General features: G+C 42.0%; 2 protein-coding genes across 2 annotated transcripts in view; one reads left to right on the top strand and one right to left on the bottom strand.

Annotated features, from left to right (window-relative positions):
* Nucleotides 1-3,645: 3,645 nt before the first annotated feature.
* slc5a5 (solute carrier family 5 member 5) lies at nt 3,646-16,460 on the bottom strand. The gene is made up of 16 exons (XM_063200146.1): nt 16,407-16,460; nt 14,893-15,352; nt 13,197-13,262; nt 11,971-12,022; nt 11,555-11,622; nt 10,564-10,718; nt 8,667-8,807; nt 8,215-8,344; nt 7,731-7,819; nt 7,298-7,410; nt 6,632-6,702; nt 6,033-6,119; nt 5,222-5,427; nt 4,124-4,227; nt 3,936-4,003; nt 3,646-3,755 (listed from the first exon to the last, which is right to left on the bottom strand). Exons 2-16 carry the CDS (start codon nt 15,274-15,276, stop codon nt 3,648-3,650), a joined length of 1,842 nt encoding a protein of 613 aa, XP_063056216.1. The 5' UTR covers nt 15,277-15,352; nt 16,407-16,460; the 3' UTR covers nt 3,646-3,647.
* Nucleotides 16,461-19,637: 3,177 nt separating this feature from the next.
* The window catches only part of jak3 (Janus kinase 3 (a protein tyrosine kinase, leukocyte)), a 42,441-nt gene continuing 36,915 nt past the window's right edge, over nt 19,638-25,163 (top strand). Inside the window, exons 1-4 of the mRNA XM_063201073.1 lie at nt 19,638-19,714; nt 22,069-22,298; nt 23,547-23,664; nt 24,196-24,313. Of these exons, the coding sequence (XP_063057143.1) occupies nt 22,106-22,298; nt 23,547-23,664; nt 24,196-24,313 (429 nt within the window). The 5' untranslated portion in view covers nt 19,638-19,714; nt 22,069-22,105. The remainder of the gene's footprint in view (nt 19,715-22,068; nt 22,299-23,546; nt 23,665-24,195; nt 24,314-25,163) is intronic.

The following is a 25,163-nucleotide window of genomic DNA, read 5'->3' as shown; positions in this document are numbered from 1 at the left end:
GGTCAACAAGAAACACCCATCAGTCACATGTTCCAATACTTTCACTCACCTTAAAAATGCTGTAGTGTTATACAGATGGTGTTTAATCCAAAAGCATTGGTCACATCAATACTTTAGAAACCAAATATTCTGACATTTTGTTCCATACTCATCTTTTGATCTCAAACCCAGATGGACAGCAAAAACAAAAGGCCACATTAGACTTGCTGTTCGAAAACTTTTGGAAACGGACTCAATGTTGGAAAACCCTCATGCTTTGCGCTTAGTCTACAAAATATTTGGAATATGTTGTAATATTTTTCCTCTTTCAGTGGTTGTGCATGTAGAAGTAGCCTATCTGCTGATGCAATGAATATAAAAAAACCTTTCAAATAGTGAGGGATAATTTTTGATAATTGCAATGGTCAAAGGACAGTCAGAGGATCACCATTTTTTGTAATGGTCTCATAAGATGCTACTTCTGCACAAGTTCACAGAACAAGAGAATAGTCACACTTCACAAAAATGAACCTTTAGATCAGGGGTACTCAATTAAAAGTCCCCGAGAGCCAGTTTTTCAAAATTCCTCCCAATAAAGGGCCGGGCCGGGCCGACACGACCCACAACCCCCCCACCCCCCCCCCCCCCCCCCCCCCTCCCCCCCCAAAAAAAAATAAATAAATAAAAAATAAATAAATAAATAAAAATAAAACATGATAAGTCCTTTGTAAGCACAATACACACGCACTCACACCCACAGCAGATATTTAGTTTCTAGTGACAGGATGGGAGAACATTTCTCTCATAAAGGGCCTGCATTGTGGGGTGAGGTGCCTGCCTTGCTCTCATTGCCACCCACCCTTCAGTATTTTTTTTTAAATTACATAAGTTTATCTGTTAGCCTATATTTGCAGACTACGTTCATAAAGATTTATTTCTTAGTGAGAAAACCAATAAGCCTGAAGACTTTTCAAACACATGTTGCTTATTATGACTTTGTTTATGCAGCTCTCACATGCATAATGAGAATCAGAAGCAATGATGGACCCAACAAAGAGGGAACACAGCAATAGATAGGAGAACACCAGGTTTTGTCAACAAGAAAATGGCACATTTGATGCCAAGTGGATTAAATGCAAAAGCCAATAATAAATTGTCAAGTTGCTCATAACTTTGTTTGCAGTCTTATGAGGGTCTTTGCATTCCAAACGAACTATTTGGGGACTGTTTAAAAGTGTGAAAAGTTTATTAAGCAATTCGTTTTTAATAGGCTACCAATAGTTATCTGCCAGCAGAGTTAGTTTGCCTTCATTTGTGTTAGCAACTAGCTACAGCTACTGCTAAACCAATTCGAAGTCCTAACACACTGTTTGCAATCAAATGTGGACCATTACTTTCAAAAACGATGCATAGAGAACTTTGTGAATAATTTATTTACAGGCTCTGATACAGTCCTTCCCTTGTAGTCTACCTCACAACCTCTAATGCTAGCGTCGTAGGTGCTTCTGTCCGGAGCCTGCAGTGACTGACACAAAGAGGGAGAAACTGCCTGAGGGGGCGGGGCACGGCACGCTTCTTCATAGAGCTCTTCAGCGTTGACGTCAACTTGTATGCGGCGTTTGGACTACCGGTTCCCTGGCGATTTTTTACATTGCAAAACGCCATAGAGATTCAGGTTTGGCAAAAATATAAGTTGCACGGCAACAACGAACATTAGCGTGTCCCCGCATCCCTTTCTCATTAGTGGAACGGATCGTATCATCATGTTGGTGTATTCACATGTTAAATCATGACGATTATAATTCAATATTGCTAACCCCTTTCTGATCATTAAAACTTCCGAACTACATACTTTCCTTTGGTTGCCATGGGTACAACCTTCCGCACGTACATGCCGTTAGATACTGGCGCCGTTTCTGTAGTCGCCAAAAGCTTCCGGGTTTAGCATATGGACGCAACATCGTATTTATGTCGAAGTTTGACACAAAATGATCAACCATGTCATACCTACAGCCTATTTTTAACACCCTCGACAGTTTGCGGGGGTTCGCTAAGCGCGTGCTTGCACTCGGAGCTTATTTGAAATTTACCCCTATTCATTCTCAATGGAGGCCGGAAGCCGATAGGAACCAGGACGTCCTTAAATGCTAACATGAAAGACTACAATCTACTACATGCTTCCGCTTCCGCTGAAGAACTCTATTGCGTCTGTGGCGCGATTTCAAAATAAGAGCCGACAGCGCGATCGGACCAAAAAAAAAAAAAAAAAATTTTTTTTTTTTAATTTTTCAAAATTATTCGAGAGCCAAAAATAGATGCCCCGCGAGCCACAAATGGCTCGCGAGCCGCTATTTGAGTATGGGGGCTGTAGATGATCTGATGCAGCAATAGCCCTCCAGGGGTTTGTGAGGGATGTTTGAAAATAGTGACTACAACAGATTATGGCAGTTTTTCTTTACAAAAATGTACGTTTTTGTCTGAGTTTCATGTTTAGATGCAAGGTTGGCTTTGCAGTCTGTAATGTTCTGAGTCTTAAGACGATCGCATTAGTGAAATGGAAATAATGCAATCATTTGCATTTGAAAGGGGTGTAAATACTTTAATATGCACTTAACAAAAATATGAATGCCCTATTTTTTAATTTTCATGGATGTGGTGATTTTGCTGGATACCCCTCTGTCAGAAATGAACTCTGAAACAGCTGGGGAATGAAAATCCTGCTGTACTCTTCTGGAGGACATGTGTCCAGCATGACAATGTCCCCATGTCGTGAGTCATCTCGGGCATTGCAGCTTATAACCTAATTTGGATATTTCAGGGTGGCCTGCTATTGTTGCAGTATGGGGAGTGTCTGATTAGGCTACTACTGCTCATTCTGTTAAGGTATGGGTGGGGAACCTATATGTCTCGAGGGCCATTTGTGGCCCTTGAGGCTGTTTTATCCGGCCCCCGATGTAATTTTAATGTTCCACATATTTTGTAATGGAATCTTGGAAAATACATTTGCAATACAATTAAGTTATATTCAGAGGACCTAGAGAAGTTGGGGTCTGTTTTAAAGGTGGCTGCCTTCAATAGAGGCCTAAGGTGTAGAGGGAAAGGTTTGTGTTCATAGTACGGCCCTCAGAGGACTTTTACGGCCTTCGGATGAATTTGAAGTGGCCCCTTGAATGAAAAAGGTTCCCCACCCCTGTGTTAGGGCATGGGTCTGGTTATGGCACCCATGTACTGAATGGCACCACTCTATACTTGAGCAAATGGTCACTGTCTAACAGCAGATTTAGTGTAGGACAGCAATCATGAAAAATGTTTTGTTCTAATGCAAGATAATGTACTGTATGTTCACTTAGGGGGGTACACTTCATGTGAGATTAATATTTTTGCTAGATGTAGTGGATTATTTTAAATGCGAAGCCTTTGGCACAAATACTCTTCCTTTGGGAAACCCCCAGATCCAGAGAGTTTGGGTACCCCTCATGCAATGTACTGTATCTTGATTGGACAGCTAAAATATCACTTGAGGATTGTTACTGTATCCTTACAAGAGAAAGTACAACAATTTTGCGTACATCTGCATGCAATGGTACTATATGTTACACAAACTTAAGAAAACAGATTAACAAATATCTTAAAATATTTAAATATCTTAAATATTTTAAGTGCAAATGTTATTCAGAAGACAATTTAGTGAATGCTTCTTCTCCTTCATCTCCATTCACACCAACAGCAGCAGGGTTGAGGGGAACAATCTGAGGAGTCTGTAGCATCAGTTTGGCCTGTGGTAAAGTTGAGAACAATATATTATTAGGTCATCGCTACAGTCTTGTCTGTGAAGTAATATGTTGTTAAGTAGAGGGCCCTCATTTTGAGACTTAAGCAAGCAAAATATATAGGCCAATGGTAATCCATGGCCCATCTATATGTGTAATGCAATGAAAAAGTTAAATGGAAGTCACCTCAGCATTTTTGTTCCCAAGATCCCAAAACAGCAACCCCGGACTGATAGAATTACGTTTCGTTGGCCCTGTGAAAATGCGTTTTTAATCAATTATAAAGCCTATTGATAAGCATACTATACATGAACTAAAAAGTTTTATATCTAGGCTACAATATACTGTATTATCTGTGATAGAAATCCCCCCACCTGTTATGCAGCTGACCACTACTCCGACCAGCACGACAACAGTTGTTGCCAAGGCCCCAAAGTACAGGTAGGACATGGCGTAGAAGTCCTTTACGCCTCCAGCACTACAAACAGAGAATAAAGTCCAATTTGCATGTACTAAACAACACATCGAAAAGCCTAGGCCTACACATGGGAAAAAAAAACATTTATCATTAAATTTAATTGGCCTTCCGGAAGGGGTTGGGCTATATTGCAATGTCTCATGTAGAGGGCGCCAAAATACAGTGAGTCACACACACACACACACACACACACACACACACACACACACACACACAGTCGCGCATATGTTTGGCCTGGTTTCCATCTCTGATTGTTCCAATATGAGAGACTTGTCAATTAATGTTCATAGACTCAACTCTCATCCATAGTTTGTTGATCATCCTTCACTGCAATGAGCATGCGTACAGAATGTGATGCGTAGAGAAGTTTAATATGTCTGATTACTGATATCCAAAGGTGTAGGCTTGACTTGGAAAGTGGTGGGGGCATTACAATGGCATTTTTTTCCATATATGCTTTTATTATATTTGTGGTTAGGGCAAGCTAGGTTCACCTCATAAGTGGTATGGATAAGTCCCCACCATACACAACTAAAATTACACCCATCCCTAGATGTTCGTTTTTGGGCATGCTGAATTAAAGGCTGACTGGACTGGACTGAATTAAAGGCTGACTGGAGCTGTATTTGGCAGGACTTCATGGGTAAGCAGTTAAGGCATCAGACTTGCCCAAAATTGCAGTTTCGGCTCCTGACCCACCAGGTTGGTGGGGGAGTATAACCAGTGGCAGTGCCCATCCTCCACCATGATTGAGGTACCCTAAGCATGGTACACACCGTCCACACCGCTCCCTTGGGACACCGTTTGGGACTGCCCCATTGCACGGGTGAGGCATAAATGCAATTTTGTTGTGTGCAGTGAGCACTTGTGTGCTGTGGAGTGCTCTGTCACAATGACTTAGGGAATTTGAGTTTCCAGATGGGCTTTCGCTTTCGATTTTCAGTTACACAAAGTGGGAGGAGTTATATATGTATATATATAAATATATATGTACCCGTAAGGTTCTGGGTGTAGCAGAGGCGTGATGTCGTGGACGCCTTTGGTCTGGTCACTGGTGATGTCTGTCATGTTAGGGGACAGACAGAGGTCTGCAGATGCGGGCAGGACCCCCATCATCTCCCGGGTTGGGGGATACAGGGTGGAGCCAATCGCCAGCCACACAGACAGGCAGAAGCCTACAGCCATCCCGGCATATACTCCCTGCATAAAACACACAACATCACCACACAGAAATGTCAGAAATGCTGCCTTCATTCCAGACAAATAGAGCCCGTAGGTCATTTATACCCACAAGTACATCCCTGTTGAATGAGAATCCAACTGTAAGATAACTGCACTTTACCATTGTATAAAATATCAGGGGGTTTGAGTCTTGTTATATGTCATGCTGTGTTTTTGTCATGGGGGGTGTGTGTGTGTGGGGGGGGGGGGGGATAAATAACCGTAGATAAATAATCTACGGTATCTATCTGAAATATTACGCATCTAACTCAGTACCTCATAGGCCTACTGTTGTTCTGAGAACATCTTATTATACTGTTGTTCTGAGAACATATTATTAACTACCCATCAACAAATGAAACGCATGAACATATTTCGAAACTAGCCGTCATAGCAGATCCAAACTTTTCCTAAGACACAGACGTAACATTTAAAAACCATTGTCATTTTCTGTGTCTCACATGGTGCACTTGTACGCCATATGTGCCACAGGTGCACCATTTGAAATCCAGAAATGTACTTTGAGGTGTTGAGGTTACATATCGGCTTTGTTGTTAATTGAGTTTAGGATGTTGAGGACTCACATGGTTGTTGGCTGCTGGAATGAACATGCCCAGTATGAACGCCCCCAGAAGAGGACCACTCACCACCCCCATGACAGTGAAAGACCCCTGCAGATGAAAGAGATGCAGGGATTAGGTCTTTACCAACTTAAAACTATACGATGAGTTTAAATTTTGCATCAGGGTGGGCAAAAATGTAATGAAAGTTATACTGTCAATAATGTATAATTTGTGATTTATAACGTAAAATATAACATGACTCATATTATTTTCATGCTTGTGTATTCGAATCCAAACATTTAAAATATCAGCACATTTAAAATATTTTACCATTTCCTTGACTCAATGTCATTACATCAGAGACGGTTTACCTACCTAAACCGTCTCTGATTACATGCTTCAGCCACCGGGAGGTGGCGGCATGCTTAAAACCCATTTGGAGCAGCAGCATGCCCCAAGCCCACAGTATTACAACAATCATTCTTTGCATTCTTTGCATTAAGCAAAGGGACACAGTTGACAAAATGTAGGCCTACTGTATTGATGGTCCTCAAAATGAACACAAATGACACACAAATACACACAACTCATGTAATTGAGAGTTGAAGCAAAGCAAATACCTGAAGGACTCCCCAGTCGAGCAGGGAGGAGAGCGCTGCTACAGTAATGCAGGCAAGGCCATAGACAAGCGCTGGGGAACAAAAATGGAAATCACTTTAATTTGATTACATTTTCCCAAAGTGTAGTTATCATTTATAAAAAGGGAAGAAATCTGGCTCCACACGGATGTCTTTTTTAGGTATTCCTTATTTATTTACAGTGCATTAGGCTAATGTTTCAACAAAACGTCTTCATCAGAGTCCTGAGGGATTTTATTCATCATTTATTTATGCGTGTACGTTTTTTGATACTGGGCATACTGGGTCGGACACTGGGGTGCCTGATAGATTACCAGATTTGTCTCAGATGCCTAATTTATTACCCTACAGGAAGTGACAGAGGCAGGGCTGGACTGCGGGAGAAATAGGGCCGAGGCACTTTTGACTTAAAGGGGCTCCTCATAATTAGTGGGATAGAACTGACTCACCAGGGGCCCCACACCCTTGTGGTTTCTGAAGTGATTTCTGAAAATAGGGGCCCACGAGGGTGCAGGGCCCTAGGGAAATGCCTGCTATGCCAGATGGCCAGTCCAGCCCTGGACAGAGGTATTTTATATAACAGATACATCATAAAAACGCTCACAGGATCAAATTTGTTTTGGAAACAAAAGCGTAAAGCAGACCCACACAGCGCCTTGGAGATCAAAATAAGACGTTTCTGTGAAGTGTTGGCCAAGTGTCCCTTTAGCAGGTCCTCCATGGTGACCGCTGCCATGGCGTTAATGCTGGTCGACACAGTGCTGGCACGAGGGGCAACAGAGTTCATTTGATTTATTCTTATTTTACATGCACATAGCCATTGTCCATGTGATTTTATTGCATTAACCCATGGTTAATGTTTTATGGTACACTGTTCAAATAGCATTTCTGTGATTTATGTAGTTATATAGTAAGACAAATAATTGTTTTAAGCGTATAGGGTGATCCAGGCCTGAACACTGGGGATAATTCTATGCTGAATATTATGGAAATGCAAGTCCGCAACGGAACAACTGGCAATAATGATGGCCTACTTGCCTAGTTGCAAATTCAGTGACGTGACAATTGCCACAACGCCTACCTGAGTGTCCCGCTGTAAGCACATGCAAGGAAGAGACCGGGGAAGCCAGGCAGATTCCTGAATATATCCAGCACCAAATAAGGCATGTACTGCAAAACAAATGAAGAGGAAAATTGCAAGGTTATTAATCCTATTTGTCAATGCTTAACCCCTTAAGACACGGCATTATAAAGGAGGTGTTACCAGAATGGCAATGACCAAGTCGTAATGTATTACTAAAGGCCCCGTGCACTGTCGTAGTAGGGTAGTACTATTACTATAGTAGTCAATGTCTATTACAGCGTGCCGCAGGAGGTACGGCGTGCATTAAGGGGCTACATGAAGAAAATTAAGTGGATCAGGCAATGAATTGATTAGACAAGAATGTTTTCATGTGCTGCATTGTGTGGCTATACCTGTTGATTTACCTGATGAGGTGAATTGTGTATATCTGTCTGCATTATTATCTTCTGAGATGTGTCCTGCCTCCATAATGTCCCATTACCTGATCAGGTGCCGAGATGTGTCCTGCCTTCAGAGGGTCGCAGTGTGAGTAGAGGGCGAACATGACGATGCCACACAGCGCCGCACTGCCCACCACCATCCACAGGCCCAGCTGATTCACCAACAGGGCACTGGGCACGTCATGACCATCAACAGGTTACAGTAAAATAAGCTTATTATTACATGCTTATTATTAGAACAATATTGAAAACAAAATTGTAACTGGCCAAAGTGTGTGTGTGTGTGTGTGTGTGTGTGTGTGTGTGTGTGTGTGTGTGTGTGTGTGTGTGTGTGTGTGTGTGTGCGTGTGCGTGTGCGTGCGTGCGCGTGCACGTACGCGTGTCTGTGTCTGTGTTTGTGTTTGTGTTTGTGTATGTGAGAGAGAGGGGGAGGGAGAAAGAGAGAAAGAAGGAGAAAGAGAGGTTGGTTATTAAGGACGTTTTTTTGGTGTACCACTGTGCTTGGCGTTCACTTCTGCAGGAGATGTAGCGTTGCACTTGTGCCTGGTTGACTCCATACATGGACAGCCACACGAGTGTCCCCCCCACCATGAAACTCCAGAAGGTGTAGCGCCTGCGAGGATCCACGTCAAAGCTGGAGAGGAAAAAAGTCAAGTGTGTGTGTGAAGACTGAGTATAGCATGGACTCCAAGCTCACTTGACCGTGAAAAGGTTTTTTTTGTCTTAAGCCTTTTGTTATTTTTCGGTATAGGACAGTGGAGGACAGACAAGAAGCGAGTTGGGAGAGAGAGACGGGGAAGAAGCGGAAAATGACCCAGGCCGGAATCGAACCCGGGTTGCCGGCGTAGCAATCCAGTGCCCACCTGACCGTAAAGATTCTCATTCATCCAGGTCAGGGTACTCAAACCAGCTAAGCCATATAACAACTGCACTTCAAGAGTAGGTCAATTAGGATGTCAGCAAGTATACTCAAAGGCAATCCTGACTTTGCCTTCCGTGCAATGGTGATGTGCCCAAAAATAATCTAAGCCCTATGGCTTTTTTTACTTTCAAATATCGAGATAAAAGCAACATCTTCCTGATAAGACAATGAAAGTAGATTAACTTCTTGCAACATAACAACAATGGCATCACCCAGTCGTAATGTAACATAAAGGCAAGGCAAGGCAAGGCAAGTTTATTTATATAGCGCATTTCATACACAGGTGCAACTCAATGTGCTTCACAAAGTTAACAAATGTAAATGAAAGGAAACAGGGAAGAAAGAAGGAAATGAATTAGAGTCAAAAAGCATTTAAAAACATTAAGATAAAACATAAGGTAAAAATAATAATAAAAATAAAATAAAATAAAACAAATTAAATAAAAAATAAAAATAATAAGAATAAGTAATTTAAGCTAGGGGAAAGCATCTGAGAACAGCTTTGTCTTGAGTCTAGATTTAAAGCTATCAATAGTGGGTGCATTTTTTATGTCATCTGGAAGCTGGTTCCAAAGCTTTGAAGCATAGAAGCTAAAGGCTGCCTCTCCACACTTTGTTTTGACTTTTGGAATCACCAGCAAATTCTTCTCCGTTGACCTTAGTGACCTAGTTGGTGCATACAGCTGAAACATATCCAGTAGATATGTGGGTCCCATTCCATTTAGTGATTTAAACACAAGTAGCATAGCCTTAAAATCAATTCTGTAGCTTACTGGGAGCCAATGCAGCGATCTTAAAATTGGAGTAATGTGGTCGAACTTCCTTGTCTTTGTAAGAACCCTTGCAGCTGCGTTTTGTACAAGTTGAAGCTGTTTAATGGTTTTATTGGGGAGGCCAGTAAAAAGACTGTTACAGTAATCAACTTTACTAGAAATAAAGGCATGTATTAGCTTCTCCAGATCATGTTTAGACATCAGGCCCCTAAATTTAGAGACGTTTTTTATGTGATAAAATGCAGACTTAGTAATAGCTTTCATGTGACTGTTGAAGTTTAGGTCACTGTCAATGAGGACCCCAAGATTTTTAACTGTTTTCCTTGCTTTCAGTCCCTTCGTTTCAAGGATAGTAGCAATCTTTTGTCTGTCCTCTCTTAAAGAGCATCCAAAATGTTGCAGTGAATGTTATAATGATGTAATGATGTACGTTTTTTGACAACAAACGCCAAAATGTTCCACAGAGGCCAAAGTGCGTATATCACTGCACTGCAGTGGACTTACTCATTGAAGGTTTAATTTCGTTTTTTTATGACTTTATTTAGGACAGGACAGTGTGAGAGTGACAGGAAACGAGTGGGGAGAGAGAGATGGGAAAGGATTGGCAAAGGACCTGCTGGGCCGGAATCGAAACCGGGTCGCCAGTGTTGCAGCCCAGTGCCCTACTGTTTGAGCCATGTTAGGGCCAGACTTACTCATTGAAGTTGAGTCGAGATCCATTGTAGGCGATTTCAAAGACTCGCGCGGGTCCTCCCACCTCCACAGTGCCCTGGATGCAGATGGCGATGAACCCAGACAACATCACCAGAATCTGGAACACGTCGGTCCAGATAACCGCTTTCATCCCACCCTGTGTCATAAGATAACACGTAAGATAGCTAAGTATTTATTGGAGTATGGTAGTTTTGGCTATATTTGTTTTGTCTTGTATTTCATTATACTTCTATAATTTTCTCTGGGTACAGTTAGTGGGTTTACAATAGGGAATCTATTGATACTTTATTGAAGACATATTCTTTGTTTATGAAAATATTATTTTGATAAACAAAGAAAACTTCTCCCTAATCCATGCGGGGGAACCTGTGACCCGGGAGCCAGTGAGGCCGCCTTATCCTGGCCCTGATGTAATTGTAATATTATGCAGTTTGGCATGAAATATGAGATGTTTTGTAAAGTAATCTTAGGAATTACATTTGCAATACAATTACATCTATTTTCAGGGGACCTAATGAAGGTGGGGTCTGTTGCAAAGGTGGCTACCATCAATATAGACCTAAAGTGCAGGGGGAAATCCTGGTTTGTGTGTATTACGGTCCTTGGAAGACTTTATAAAATTTGAAGTGGCCCCTCGAATGAAAAAAGTTCCCCATCCCTGTTCTAATCAGTGGATTCTCTGTCATTAGATGACTGATGTAGCATTCACATTTGCTGAGCCAGTCCATTCTGGTCACAGAGACAAGACTGTTTTGATATTGTATAAGCAACACTCAGATACAGCCCATAAATTCAGCTTGAGCTATTTTTTACACAGGATGCATGGGGGACAAGTCTATAAAAATGACCTCATTAACTCTTTGACTGGGAGTGTGTGTGTGTGTGTGTGTGTGTGTGTGTGTGTGTGTGTGTGTGTGTGTGTGTGTGTGTGTGTGTGTGTGTGTGTGTGTGTGTGTGTGTGTGTGTGTTTACTATTGTAGTGTAGAAGGTGCAGATGAGGCCAGTGGAGAAGAGGGAAGCCCACATGTTGAGACCAGTCGCTGGAAAAACAACAACAACAAAAAGATTATGAGGAGGATTACTTGATCATTCCAAGTAAGAATTTGCAATATAATGAGGGCTGGCGAAATCTACTAATTTGCCTTTTTCAGTCTTTTATGACTTTATTTTATGACAGGGCAGTGAAGGAGTGACAGAAAGCAAATGGGGAGAGAAAGATGTGGGAAGGATCGGACCCGGGCTGGAATCAAACCTGGGTCCCCAGCGTAGCTCAATGCCCTACCGTAGAGCCACGGTAGGCCCCTCATTTGCCTTTTGATGTTCAGAAAACCACAGGAGTTGAACACTTGCCAGCATCTTGCATAACTATGATTCTTGGCTTACTGTACCTTGGTTCAAAATAAGGGCTGGTGCGTAGATCACAATTCCAGTGTAGAGCAACTGTATGGAGAAAATAAGGGCAATGTTGAGATACACTTTCACTTCTGCGGTTAAATACGCGATGCCCTATCACTTGTGGGTGTTATTTCAAAGAAATCAATTGTGGTCTTCGGTAAAAAAAAAATCTGTACATATACACAATAAAAATCAACACTCAAGTACTCTGGGACCAAATACACTAGAAGATGTTACATTAACTCTATAAGTGTTGAATTAACACTGCATTTTTTATTGTGTAGTGATAGTTTTGTTGTTACAATTACATCGATAAAACACAAAGCATTCTTCTTCACATTTAACATGATTTAGTTCTTGTCACTTTGCAGTAGCCTACAATTTTGTTGCACAATAAATGTCAATGTTTGTGATGTGTGGTGTTTGTGAATGCATGTATTGGGTCATACTGGGTCAGTGCTGGGGGCTTTTGGTCGTGGATATACTGTATATGTGAAAGGTGTAGTATACAGTTTGTATGCCAGTGTTGGGTCAACCTTTGGGTGCTTGTGAGAGGTGTTATGTTTTGGACTGTGTTGGGTCAAATTGGGTGCATGTGAGGTGTGTGTATTCCTGTGTTAGGTCAAGTTGTCCTGGTGCTGAGTGCATGTTCCTTTCGTTTGGTCAAGTGACAGCTGCATATGCTGAGAGTATGTGCTTGTTCAAATTATCATGCTTTTGGGTGAATGTGAGGTGTTGGCTTTATGCATGAAGTGTATAACTGTGTGTGTGTGTCAGGGGCGGATCTAGCCATTTTGGGGCCCTAGGCAAAATATAAGCACGGGACCTCACATGTAATTATATTCTAGACATACAATTCTATATTGGTTTTAAGAATTTTACCTCATTTATGTCTTCGATTGATTTACATACTGTAAGTGCCAAATAAAGATCAAGCTTATTTTTGGTGTGTTTACCGAGACTGGTGTGACAGTTGGGGCCCTTATGGAGGACCGATTTGGTTGGGCCCTTGGCCATTGCCTAGGTTTGCGTTCGCCTCTGTGTGTGCGTGTGCATGTTTGTGCGACTCTGCGTGTGCGTGTGTGTGTGTGTTTGTGTGTGTGTGTGTGTGTGTATGTATGCATGTGTGTATATGCGCGTGTGCGTGTGTGCATGCTTGTGTGTCCTGTACGTGCTATGTGTGTGTGTGTATGTGTGTGTTTGGCCAAGTGCTCCTTACGGTTGCAACAAGAAACTGTAGACTCCCCAGCAGCTGCATTCCCCTGCCGAACCTCAGCCGCAGATACTGTGACACACACACACGAGCGGACAGATCAGCACACACACAGGGGGTGCATTCCAATATGCAACCTTGCGTCCTCCACTTGTGCTTATGGCCTCGCCCCGCCTTCTGGCCCCTCCTCCGTGGAGAAAACAATAAAGTTTCCCCGCTGTCAACAATTTTTGGGGGATTATTCTTCGTTCACCATCCAGTTTGCAAATGAGAAAATGACTTTACAATTGAGCTTTTGCGAGATATTGAAATATAATGCTGTTGTCAGTGATGTCATCATTACATATTACTTCCTGGTACGAGGCCACAAGCACAAGTGGAGGACGCAAGGTCGCATATTGGAACGCACCCAGGGAATCTATCTGTAGGACTTCTTCTTCTTCTGCACATTTTCATTACATCAAAGAACCTTGTCTTTGCCAGCGTTCTCTCGTCACCTCCACATTACAATACTATGCCCACACTGATAGGAAGATGATCATCTTGCATGTTCGACATGAAAGACCTCATCAGGCAAAGCATTTGCAGAAAGTACGAAGAAGGATTCTCACACATGGTGCTTGGCTTGCACCTGTTTCGCTGTCGGTGGCTATTTTTAATGCTTGATGGGTTTTTTTCTGTCTCTCATCTCTCTAGCCTATACACCAGCAAATGATACTTAGAGGGACACTGTGTGAGATGTTTAGTTGTTTATTTCCAGAATCCATGCTACCCATTCACTAATGTTACCTTTTTCATGAATACTTGCCACCACCATCAAATTCTAAGTATTCATTTTGACTGGGAAAATTGCTCTTTTCACACATGCAAAGGGGGATCTTCTCCATGGTCCGCCATTTTGAATTTCCAAAAATAGCCATTTTTAGCTGCAAAAATGACTGTACTTGGACCATACTAGAAAATATTTGTTTAATACTTAGTAAACTGTCATGTAAAGATCAAATTTGGCAATAGGCAGCCCAGTTTCAATGAGCAGCATAGTTGCAGTACCTTTTTTGACCATTTCCTGCACAGTGTCCCTTTAATTTAATTTGTTCAGAAGGTTCCTTTGACGTGAGGGTAAACCCACTATCAGTAACAAGAGGGGATGTCCATGTGTCATCTTCGTCTGAAGCTTATTGACATAATCAATAAGGTAAAGACCCAGTCAATTCAATTACACTGAAGCAGTGCCACATTACTAAGAAGAAAACATTTCTCCATCTGGCAAAGCCAGAACCTCTCTGCAAATCAAGTGTAGCACTAGAGTACTATTTACTATTACTATCTACTGCAGCAGAGATTCTACAGTTTTTGCTTTTTGTGACTTTTTTTGTAAAGGATACCTGTTTCATTGCTTATGAATTCTTGAATTCATGAGTACATGACAAAAATATCTTGTATCAAGGCCCAGCCGTGGTTTAAATGGTAGGGCACTGCATTGCTACACCAGCAACCAGCAAGGGTTCAATTCTGGCTGGGGTCATTTGCAGATCCTTCCTTGTCTCTCTCTTCCCTTCCTGCCTCACTGTCCTATCATAAATAAAGGCATTTAGAGCCAAAAAAAATCTTTTAAAAATATCTTCTATCCTGCATCTTGTATTTACCATACATTCAATCCCACAGTATACTGTAGTATGAAATCAGTTTCATAGTGACAGACCTGGTTGGTGCTGGTGATCTTGAGGCGGTAGAAGACGGGCACAAACAGGAGGGCGGTGACGAGGGAGTTGAGGCTCTGGCCCATGCACATGTAGAGGAACTTGAGGCCGTACTGGTAGGCCTCGGAGGGCACGCCCAGCACCTGCACCGCCGACATGAAGCTGGCACACAGCGAGAGGCCCACAGGCACCGCCGGCATGTTCCTGCCGCCGGTGAAGAAGTCGTCCGCGTCTTTGGCATGGCGGTCGGTCTTCTTCAGGGCCTGGTAGAGTCCCACGCTGAGGGAGACGGCCAGCATGGCCGCGAAGACGGCATAGTCGGCCACCACAAAGCCTGACCTCGCCGCCACTTCAACGCCACCACTACCCGACGCTCCAGTCTCCATCGTACGCCTCGTAAGCCTCTTTTGGAAAGAGCCTCGGCCCTCGGTGTGAGGCAGCCTACCTTGATCCCGGCTAATACTTTCACAGACAAATACAAAGTACACAAGTTGCAACATTCCATAAATGTTTGCTTATTGTTTTGTTTGTGTTGAAACTACTGAAATAGATGGTGGTGGTGCTGGCAAAGAAAGTGACTTCATATTGTGCACTTGAAGAGTTGCTGTTAACATGCATTCTTGTTTGGACTAAAAACATGTGCAATTCAATTCTGATCATAAAGAACATCACAAATGTGATGTGCAGCATTTTCTTATGCCATATTGTGCTGATCAGTAATGTAGTCAAGACCACTTAGTCCAAGACCGAGACATAACCAAGACAGGAGCGTATTGAGACCAAAGCCGAGACCAAGACCAAGAAAGACTTGTCGAGACCAAGACCAGGTTAAGACCCACACCAAGACAGGGTGAAACCAGGAAAAGAAAACAAAAGAGTGCTAGAGTGGTAGAGATGACATGGTCACACACTAGTGTTCAGAACAAAACCACCTCAGTGAGGCCCAGCTCTATGGCCTCAAATCAATAAAACTAGACACAATACAAAGTATATCCTTCTCAACATTGCGTTACGGTAAGGTCTTGTTGCGAGCATGAGTGGCTTGGTCTATGCACAAATCCCTTCAGGACCCCCAACCCCCCTCGCCCCAAATCAAGTTGAGTTTGAGTCAACAGCAAGATCACAAAAAAATGATCTTAAGACCCGTCTCAAGTACTACAGCAAGTTGGGTACTACAGCACTATCAGACTCATCGGTCAATTAAAAAAAAAAACACAGAGAACAGAGTGGAGATATATGTGACATACACCTTCTTTGAGTACTGCTATATTTTAGCACATATGCATAATGGTTTGTAGGTAAGTTTTTTTGAATTAAAATCTTTGTTAATAATCCATGTTGAGCATATTCACAACAACATACAAATTCATACACAACCGGCATATTCCCTGGCATTATATCATATTACATCGAACATTACCCTATAGTATGTTAAATCAAGTCAATGAAATGTTTTACCTTGCTTGCATGTACTGTAAGATGCTTGCATATATGTACAGGCTATTGCATAACTTACCTTGTGAGGGAGATTCTAGTCCTGCTAGTATTCACACAATCTCCATGAGATATCTCTCTCCTTTCCCGAAGTCTCCAAAATCATGCTTGAGAAAGTGATCCAAAAAAACAAAAGAAAACTCCTGTATGGACTCATTTATGGAATGAGTGACCTCTTGTCTGAGACCCAGAAGAGGCAGAAATGAGGAGAGAGAGAGAGAGAGAGAGAGAGAGAGAGAGAGAGAGAGAGAGAGAGAGAGACAGGTGCCAATCGCAACCGGGGGAAAGACGGTGCAGAAGAAATTGAGTGCATCTGACACACGTGAAGATCTTAAGTGCGAGTCAGGTTTGTATGTTCAATACTCTTTTGTAAAGTGGGGAAGCCTTTCCTTACTCCAAGTGTAACACTATTGTGTTTGTATAAATACTGAAGAGGAGAGGAACTTGCCTCTGGTTGGCTGTAATGTCAAGGTAAGGAGGAGGAGTTGACTTCCTTGGGATCCATCCCAATTTAAACCAAGTCCCGCCTACATGCCTTCAGTAGTTCTCCGCCCACAGTGGATAAGAGTGCTTCAATTTGTGTTGTGATGACAAGAACTATACCAACATAAGAAGAGAGGTTTAACCCTTGTAAGGTGGTCAGGTCTGTGAGACCCGTTTTATAGATAGTAGAATAGTATGAAGCTTTTTTTTTTTACATTGATATTTATTGGCCTTTGAGTCATTTCCTGTGAATTCAGAAAACATGTAGTGAATTCCAATGATATTTCTTCATAGAAAATTATCATGCATGCATTTGCACAGCCCTGTACTGACAACCAAGCAAAATTATAATATAAGCCCTAAAAGAAGCACCATTTGGTCATTTTGCCACTAACTATAATTTCTCTAGGCTTTCCCACTACTTTGTTCTGCAGCTGGCCAGTACTCCCTGCAGAGAGGGGGCATTTCAGGCAGTGCTCATCCCAAACATGTTTTTGTCCCTGGAGTCTATTCAACCCAGCGGGTGTTGGTCACAAGGACCCCTACAATTTGTCCTCTGCTAGGTCTCACAGAAATGTGTCCAAATAATAATAAAAAATAGTCCACATCTTCGAGGATAGCGCAATAAAAGTATTTGGATGTGTGAGACAAATGCAAGACAAGCAGTGCGTGCAAGATGCATGCAGGGCTGGTTGCCTAAGGCCCTGTCTAAAGTGTTTGGTGTAAATCAATTGTCATAGAATTGTCAATATAAAAGATGGGTTTGCTGACCTGACTTAAAGATCAGCAAACAGAAATTTGAAGTCACTGATGTGATCAGATTGAAAGGCAGATTATAGGGTCTGAAGAAAGTTGTTATGGAGCCCCTATAGAGCAGCCTGCTAGACAACACAGTGGAAAAACTCATGAAACTGTTATGTCATACGCATGACGCCGGCCATCAAGTAAAGTGTTACCATTTTTTTCTATACAGGAACTGGTCTCAAACCACAGTGCACATCAAGACATGCTACTGAGAAAAAGACAACATGCTCAGAGAACTGCAACGTGACATTGCCTATTGACTCAGGCATGATTACTCTCGGATTAGGAAGTCATTGATGGATTGAATGGGTGAATTGTGTTTTGGCATTAAAGGAGTATGCCACTATTTTGGGCCTTAATACAGTTAAAATAGTTGGTCAGGGTTTATGGTGGTAAAGTAGTAGTAGTAGCTAGTATGTAGCTAAGCTAGTGAAAGTCAATGGATCACTGTAGCATACTTACTCTGTCCTTAAAGCAAGACAATGCCTAACGTGAAAAATAAGACACTTCTTTATAAACCCATGGCAACGGTTTTAACCGTATTCAGCCCCAAAATAGTGGCATACCCCTTTAATATACTATATTCTAGGCCTGTGTGAAAATATACTTATTGTAATGGAGGTTAGGCATAATTATAGCCCACCTGGCTCTTGAGGTTTGAGGTTTTGAGGTTTTGAATGAACAAAATCTAATGTAAGACGAGGGTCTTAGCTTTTAATTTCATGTTTTAATTTATTTCATGTTTTAATCTGCTTTGGAGGCTGAGATATTAGGTTTCAGCTGAGGGCACCTTTTCCCAAAAATTACTTAGGCATCCCTTATGAAAATCGACCATGGTAAACCATGGTTTTCATGTTTTTTTGAGCATGGTTCGGCACTTTTTTAAATTATTATTATCTTTTTTTACAATGGTTAAATCATGGTTTGACTATGGTTTAACTAAGTTAACCATGGTTTTACTCTGAAAACTAACCATGGTTTTACTACGGTTTATAATTATTCATTAAATTACACTTAGCAGCCACTTTTTTATCCAACAAACATATTAGCGACAGTCTTTGGAGCAACGTGGGGTTAGTTGCTTTGGTCACTTCAGCCATGGATGGAGATGTAGGGAGAGGTAAGGGTGGGATTTGAACCTATAACTCTCTGATCTTCTGTCCAAATCCCTAACCATTACACCACTAGCCTGGCTCTCGCGCAGACCCTTTGCGCTTCGTGCATCTTCGTTAAACTTCGTGAATGAATATCCATCTGCGTGAGAACCAGATTATTACACCACGGCTGCGAACAAGTTTTCTTGGGGTTTTTTTTTGGTAACCATGAATCCCACAATCAACCATGGTCCAACCAACCATAGTCACAAACCATGCTGAAAAAAACATGAAAACCATGAATAGCCATGGTTAGTCATGAACCGTTTCATGGTTAGCCCAAAAAAACATTCATAAGCAATGGTTGGTTCAGAGTACTTAGTGTAACCATGACATGCCATGTTAAAACCATGGTTACAACAGGCCTGCTGTATGTCTGTGTTAGTCATGAGTCGGTAACACTTTACAATAACGTCCTATTTACAGCTTTATGGACACTTTATAAATAATTAACTAATTATCAACTAAATGTTTACAAATGTTTATAAATGGGCAAGAAATACTATGTTAGACACAGCGCAGTCGCAGCGGTCTTGGAAGTTTCTCCTCCAAAGAGCAGAGAGCATGGAACCACATAAAACCTCATTTACAAACATTTGTAAATGCTTTGTTAAATGTTACTTGTTATTAAATGTTAATTAAGTGTTTATAAAGCTGTGAATAGGAAGTTATTGTAACGTGTTACCCATGAGTCTATATGCAAAGAAAGTGAAACATTTATCATCACACACTCAGCGATAAGGGAACTGATGCTTGGTGACGTACGGCAACAGAAGGGTGGAGAGGATATGTGTGGCTAGCTACAGGAAGTCATGCTGAGAACAGAAAGGCAAACAGAAGCACATGAAGAAATTAAACACGCCACCATTTCAACATCGACACCTGACAGGTAATGATTCAAACAACACAAATGTAACCTTTACTCGGTGTTTATGAGGGCCGGCTAAACATTCGGTTGATTATAAAATATGGTTTGTCCTTAAAATGGGACAAACGGCTATCGTATACAAATCACAAGTGTTTCAAACAACAACTGTTATCGTTGTAATTTTGACATCGGTGTACAGGCCTATGTGTGTGTGTGTGTGTGTGTGTGTGTGTGTGTGTGTGTGTGTGTGTGTGTGTGTGTGTGTGTGTGTGTGTGTGTGTCTGTGTCTGTGTGTCTGTGTGTCTGTGTGTGTCTGTGTGTTTGTGAGTGAGTGAGAGAGAGTTTGTCCTATTTCAGCATCATGAAATATTGAGGACAGGTTTGTTTTTTGCTGATGTTGTTTGTGCTGAATCCACAACAATTTTATATGAATAAATAAATTAATTAAATGAAAATACTTGATCTCTTTTACGTTTGTTCTGGCTTTGAAAAGAGTAGGAAGTTGTGGCTTTGAACGCACAATTGTGACGCAAATTGCGTGCAGCGTGAAAGCGAAGACAGGGGATTTGGGAAGCTGACAGGAGTGATACAAAGGGGTCAGTTGTCCTGGGCCTATGGGGCCCCAAAATTGCTCGTAGAATTGCTTGTATTGATGAGGGCGGGGGGCTTTTAGATGACTTTAGCCTGGACCAGCTAAAGCTGCCAGCGGCCCTGGTGGGGCTAGACACAGACTACGTACTTCATATCTTTTCTAAATGCTGAGTGAAGCGAAGGACAGCACTCTTCAGATTTCTTCTTTGTTTATTCGCCCACGAAGGTTTCGGGCAGAGACCTTCTTCAGCGTGTAATGTAACGCCATATTTAGGCGATAGTGTGAGCGCTTTTTCTAAATGCTGCTCATGCCTGAGATGAGGGAACAGATTTTAGTACGTACAGTAGGGCCTACTTTTGCTTGTGAAGGCTTGTTGTGACTTTGAATGTTTTACATTTTCATAGAAAACATTTGTCGCTGGGCTAATTAAGAACCCCCATCATACAAGATGCATGGGATTTTTTCAGCCATCTGAAGTAAGGTGAAAGGCCCGAACCCAAATTATGTATATAAAAAGGGAGCATGAACCTGGCTGAAGAAGACTTTATTCATACTGCAGTGTTAGGCTATATAAAAGGATGTAGTAGTAGGCCTACACCCTAGAAGTAGATCAAAGTGCTTCTTTAGTTTGACAGTCTGTCAAATTATACCCAGACTTCTAAATACTTCTAAATGTAATGTAATGTACAGTACTGTGCTGTTATTGTCACGTCAAGTCCCACTCACAAATAAGTATTTCAATGATGTATGTATTGGGCTTGACAGACAAAATAAGACGTTAAGCATTTGAAATACATGTTTCCTGTCACAGTTGCATTATTTGTGATGTCATGACCCAGGGCAGCACTCTGTCCCATGCCAACACACGTAGTGTCTGGTGAAGGGAAGAATTACGGGCTACAACTGCTCAGTTGTTTACATGTCTTTCTGGGGTGTGTTTATCAACAGTGTCATGGCTAAGTTAGCAACTTACTTGGTTGCAATGCAACTTCCCGTTGCAACTTGTTGCTAACTGGTTAGCAAAGTCATTGTCCACTATCCAAACGTGCTCAAGTTTTAAAAGATGATTTGCTAAGAAATACACGCTGCCCACCATCAGAAAATGTTTGGAACCATTGACATGTAATAGTTTGATATGTTACTCTGTATGTTACACTATCATGCGCCGCACATAAACTGGTAGACTATGGTATTGGGCTATGGGTGGTCTGAAAGGGGATAGGGAGCATATACAGAGAGAAGCTTCTGGATTTTTAGAGGGAGATTTTCCAACTTAATGGAAAAGTCCAATGGATGGGCTAACCCTTACCCTAACCCTAACCAAGTGCCCCTAGGAAAAGAAATAAAAGCTTTGGTCCCCTCAAATCAAGAGAGAGGCGCTAGCGTGGAGTCCAGTTTGTCCTGGCCCCTTGGGACCTCTGGCTTCACAGGCCTGGGCCTAGCTGGCTCCTCCACTAATCCACCCCTGAATAACCCATTTCCAGGCACCCACACATCTGACATTGAGCACACTCACTTCCTCTCAAAAAAATTACTGGGGAAGGAAAAAAGATTTGGTCCCCTTAAATCAAGAGGGAGTGACTAGCCTGCCATGTGCTAGGGCACTCCAGTTTGTCCTGACCCCTTGGGATCCCTTGGCTTCACAGACCTGGGCCTGTTGGACCATTTCCAGGCACCCATGCATCTGAAGTTGAGCACACTAACTTCCTCTCAAAAATGTCCACTCAGAATTTCTAATATAATCTAATGTAATCTAATCAAATCTATTCTAATGTGTACACAGACCAGCCTCGTGCGGTGGTGCTTGGATTGGATGAGCGATGGATGTGAGTGAGGAGGAGACAGCGCCCCTGGTGGACCGGGAGAGGGGTGGCAGCCACAGGTCCAGCTGCAGGGCTGGCTTGCAGGTCAAGCTTCACTTCATCCCGATGACCAAAGCCGAGTCCACCTTCACCATCCCCACAGGACAGGTGTCTGCAGAGAGTGTGTGCATCCAGGCAGCAAAGACATGTGGTGAGACCTTAGCCAAGAATCTGGCAAACCAATCACAAAGCAGAGATTTGTTTTGAATCAAAGCGGGCAGGGTTTTGAGGTAGTGACGACGAAGCTTGCAACGTTGGGAAAGCACATCAACGAGAAAGATAGCGCTGATTGGCCAGAGTGCCGGCCTATAGGCACAGGCACGGTTTGAAACAGGTTGTTCTCATCATCAATCTTCGGATGCATCCACATCCAATCTCACATTTAGGCTAGTGAGACCTCACACCCCACTTTTATAGTATGGGCCACAAGACTCCATTCAAGGCTTTCTTAAGTAGAGTTAACTTACAAATTTAAGGTAGCAGGTCAACTTACTTTTTTACGTTTTATTGGCTGCAATGTTTTACAGTGTGAGGGCTTGAGGTCAAGACTTGTCACACTGTAAGCACTACAGAGAGGAGAACATGACGAAGAATGCACCAACCAACCATTTGAGCTGTTTAAATCATATCCAAGACCAGAAAGAACACTGTTTGTTTTATATCAAATCATCTCATCAGTTGTAGTTGACTGTTGTCATCACTCGTGTTGTCTTTAGTCTTCTTCAACATTTGTTGACTTTTATTGCCCCTGTCCCAACTCTTTTGATTTTTCATGTTCATGAATAGCCCCCAAAACAATAATTTTGCTCAGTTTTGATGGCCGATATGTATTCTTTGTACTATTCTCCATTCGGTGTTAGAATCGAATATTTCAAAAAATGATAGTATTTTGTTGTAATTTACAATTTACTTAGTGTCTCAACTTCAACATTGTTGGGGTTTGTATTTCTAATTACCTCCGCCAAGGAGGTAATGTTTTCGGTCACGTTGGTTTGTCTGTCTGTTTGTTTGTCAGCAGCATAACTCAAAAACTAATCAACGGATTTGGACGAAACTTCCTGGAGTTGTTGATAATGACCCAAGGAACAAGTGATTAAATTCTGGGGGTGATCCGGATCACGAACCAGAACCAGGACTTTTTAAAAGAGTCTTCACCATTGCTGGCCTATTTATCTAGACGCCCCTAGTGACCAGAAATTGAATTGCGGGTACTCCACAAAAAGAAGGCAGAAAGACTTAGGATGTAACACAGTCAAATGTTCTATCAAGCAGCTTCCTTGGCGGAGGTCTGCGCTCTCTGAGTGCTTCTAGTTTCCTCTGAAACATTTGTAGAGACAATTTGAGGTCTGAGTGTTTACCACTAATTGTGCCCCACTTGATTGTCTCTGTCCCTCCATAGGCATCATGCCTGTTTTTCACAGCCTGTTTGCCCTGGCCTCTGAAGACCTCTCTTTCTGGTACCCACCAACACACGTCTTCAATACGGATGAGGGCATCACCGTGAACTACAGAGTGAGGTAGATCACGTTACAACTAACAATACATCTCATCATGCTAAGATGGGTGGAATCAATCAATTCTAGTTTTAAATGGTGCTTAAAATAGGTTTGAGTTGTTTTTTTGCTGTTAGTTGTTAGTGCTGCGTAGACAATGACCGTAGACCGTTTTATAGAGGGAGGGGGGTGTCCATTTTGTTCAGCCATTGTTTTTCTAAAGGCCATAGCATAACAGCTCTAGAAGGCTTATGTTCAGCATGCTTGTACACAGATAGGTGTATAGTCTGCAGCAAAATATAGATGTTTGCATTAGATGATTCCACGTCTTCACAGAAATCCCTAAAAGTTGATCATCATTTTGCTGAGCTCTGTTTAGGCCTTCAGAAGACATATTTGCTTGGGAGGGCTTTTGGGCCTCTGACAGGGCAGGGTGAGAGCGGGAGAGAGAGATGGGGTAGGGACGGGTTGATAAATAACCCAGGCTTGAAACATGGGTCCTCATGCACATGCATGCCCACTGTTTGCTTACTTGTTTGTTTCTTTGCACCCCAGGTTTTTCTTCTCCAACTGGTTTGGCCAGGGCTCTAAAACCACCTATCGCTACAGTCCTACGAAAGGCAAGGTCACCGCGGCACTCGACTACTGTGTCATAGATTACCTCTTCGCTCAGGTGAGAAATCATCATTACCACCATCATCATCATTAAATTACATTGCATCATCACCACCATCATCATCATCATCATCATCATCATCATCATCATCATCATCATCATCATCATTGTTTTAAACTTTAACAAGTGCATTGATGAGAACAGACGTATTTAATGTATTTATTAATTTCATTGTTGTTGTTATTTTGCAATACCTGTATTGGCCATGAAATTGCCACAGCTGCTTAATTGGCTTTAAACGAAAACAAACAAACAAACAAACAAACAAATCATCATCGCCATCGCCATCATCATCATCATCATCAACATCATCATAATTGTGATCATTATAATCACTATTATCATCATCAACTTGTATTTGTAATTTGCACAACACTTAGCCTATCTTAAAAAGATATAGCTCTAACAACTGCCTCAGTAGTTTGGCAGATTGCCCTCTGGCAGCTCAATAAAGCGTTCAACAAACACTTAGCGAAATAAACAAACACAGACAGACTCTCATAAACATTTATGATCTCAACTGAAGGGCAGCCATAAAAGCACAACACCGTACCCATCACATGCCAAGACATACAAACAAGCCATACGATATGGCCGTGTATGCAATGTTGCCAATTGTCTATTTCCCTGCAATAACGTTTTGCTGGAGTAAAGCAATAAAACAATTACATAAAAAGTCCGGAGCATAGCATTTCACTTCATGTACATTCACGTACACTCACGTACACTCACGTACACACACACGCACACACACATACACACACACACACAGTTGTTTAAAAAAAAAAAAAAAACTTTACATGCATAGTTTACACAAAAACTGTTGAATAATCAAGATATGGAAAGG

Source organism: Engraulis encrasicolus, chromosome 6 (genome assembly GCF_034702125.1).
Source record: "Engraulis encrasicolus isolate BLACKSEA-1 chromosome 6, IST_EnEncr_1.0, whole genome shotgun sequence".
Lineage (NCBI taxonomy): Eukaryota > Metazoa > Chordata > Actinopteri > Clupeiformes > Engraulidae > Engraulis > Engraulis encrasicolus.
This window is presented reverse-complemented; position numbering and strand designations above follow the sequence as displayed.

Excerpts from the sequence above, each read along its gene's own strand:
- slc5a5 (XM_063200146.1), bottom strand. The coding sequence starts at position 15,276 with ATGGAGACTGGAGCGTCGGGTAGTGGTGGCGTTGAAGTGGCGGCGAGG. Across the intron at positions 11,623-11,970 it reads AGCCCTTATTTTGAACCAAG|CGACTGGTCTCAACATGTGG; the intron begins GTACAGTAAGCC and ends TTGTTTTTCCAG. Across the intron at positions 7,411-7,730 it reads GCTTACAGCGGGACACTCAG|CACTGTGTCGACCAGCATTA; the intron begins GTAGGCGTTGTG and ends CCCTCGTGCCAG.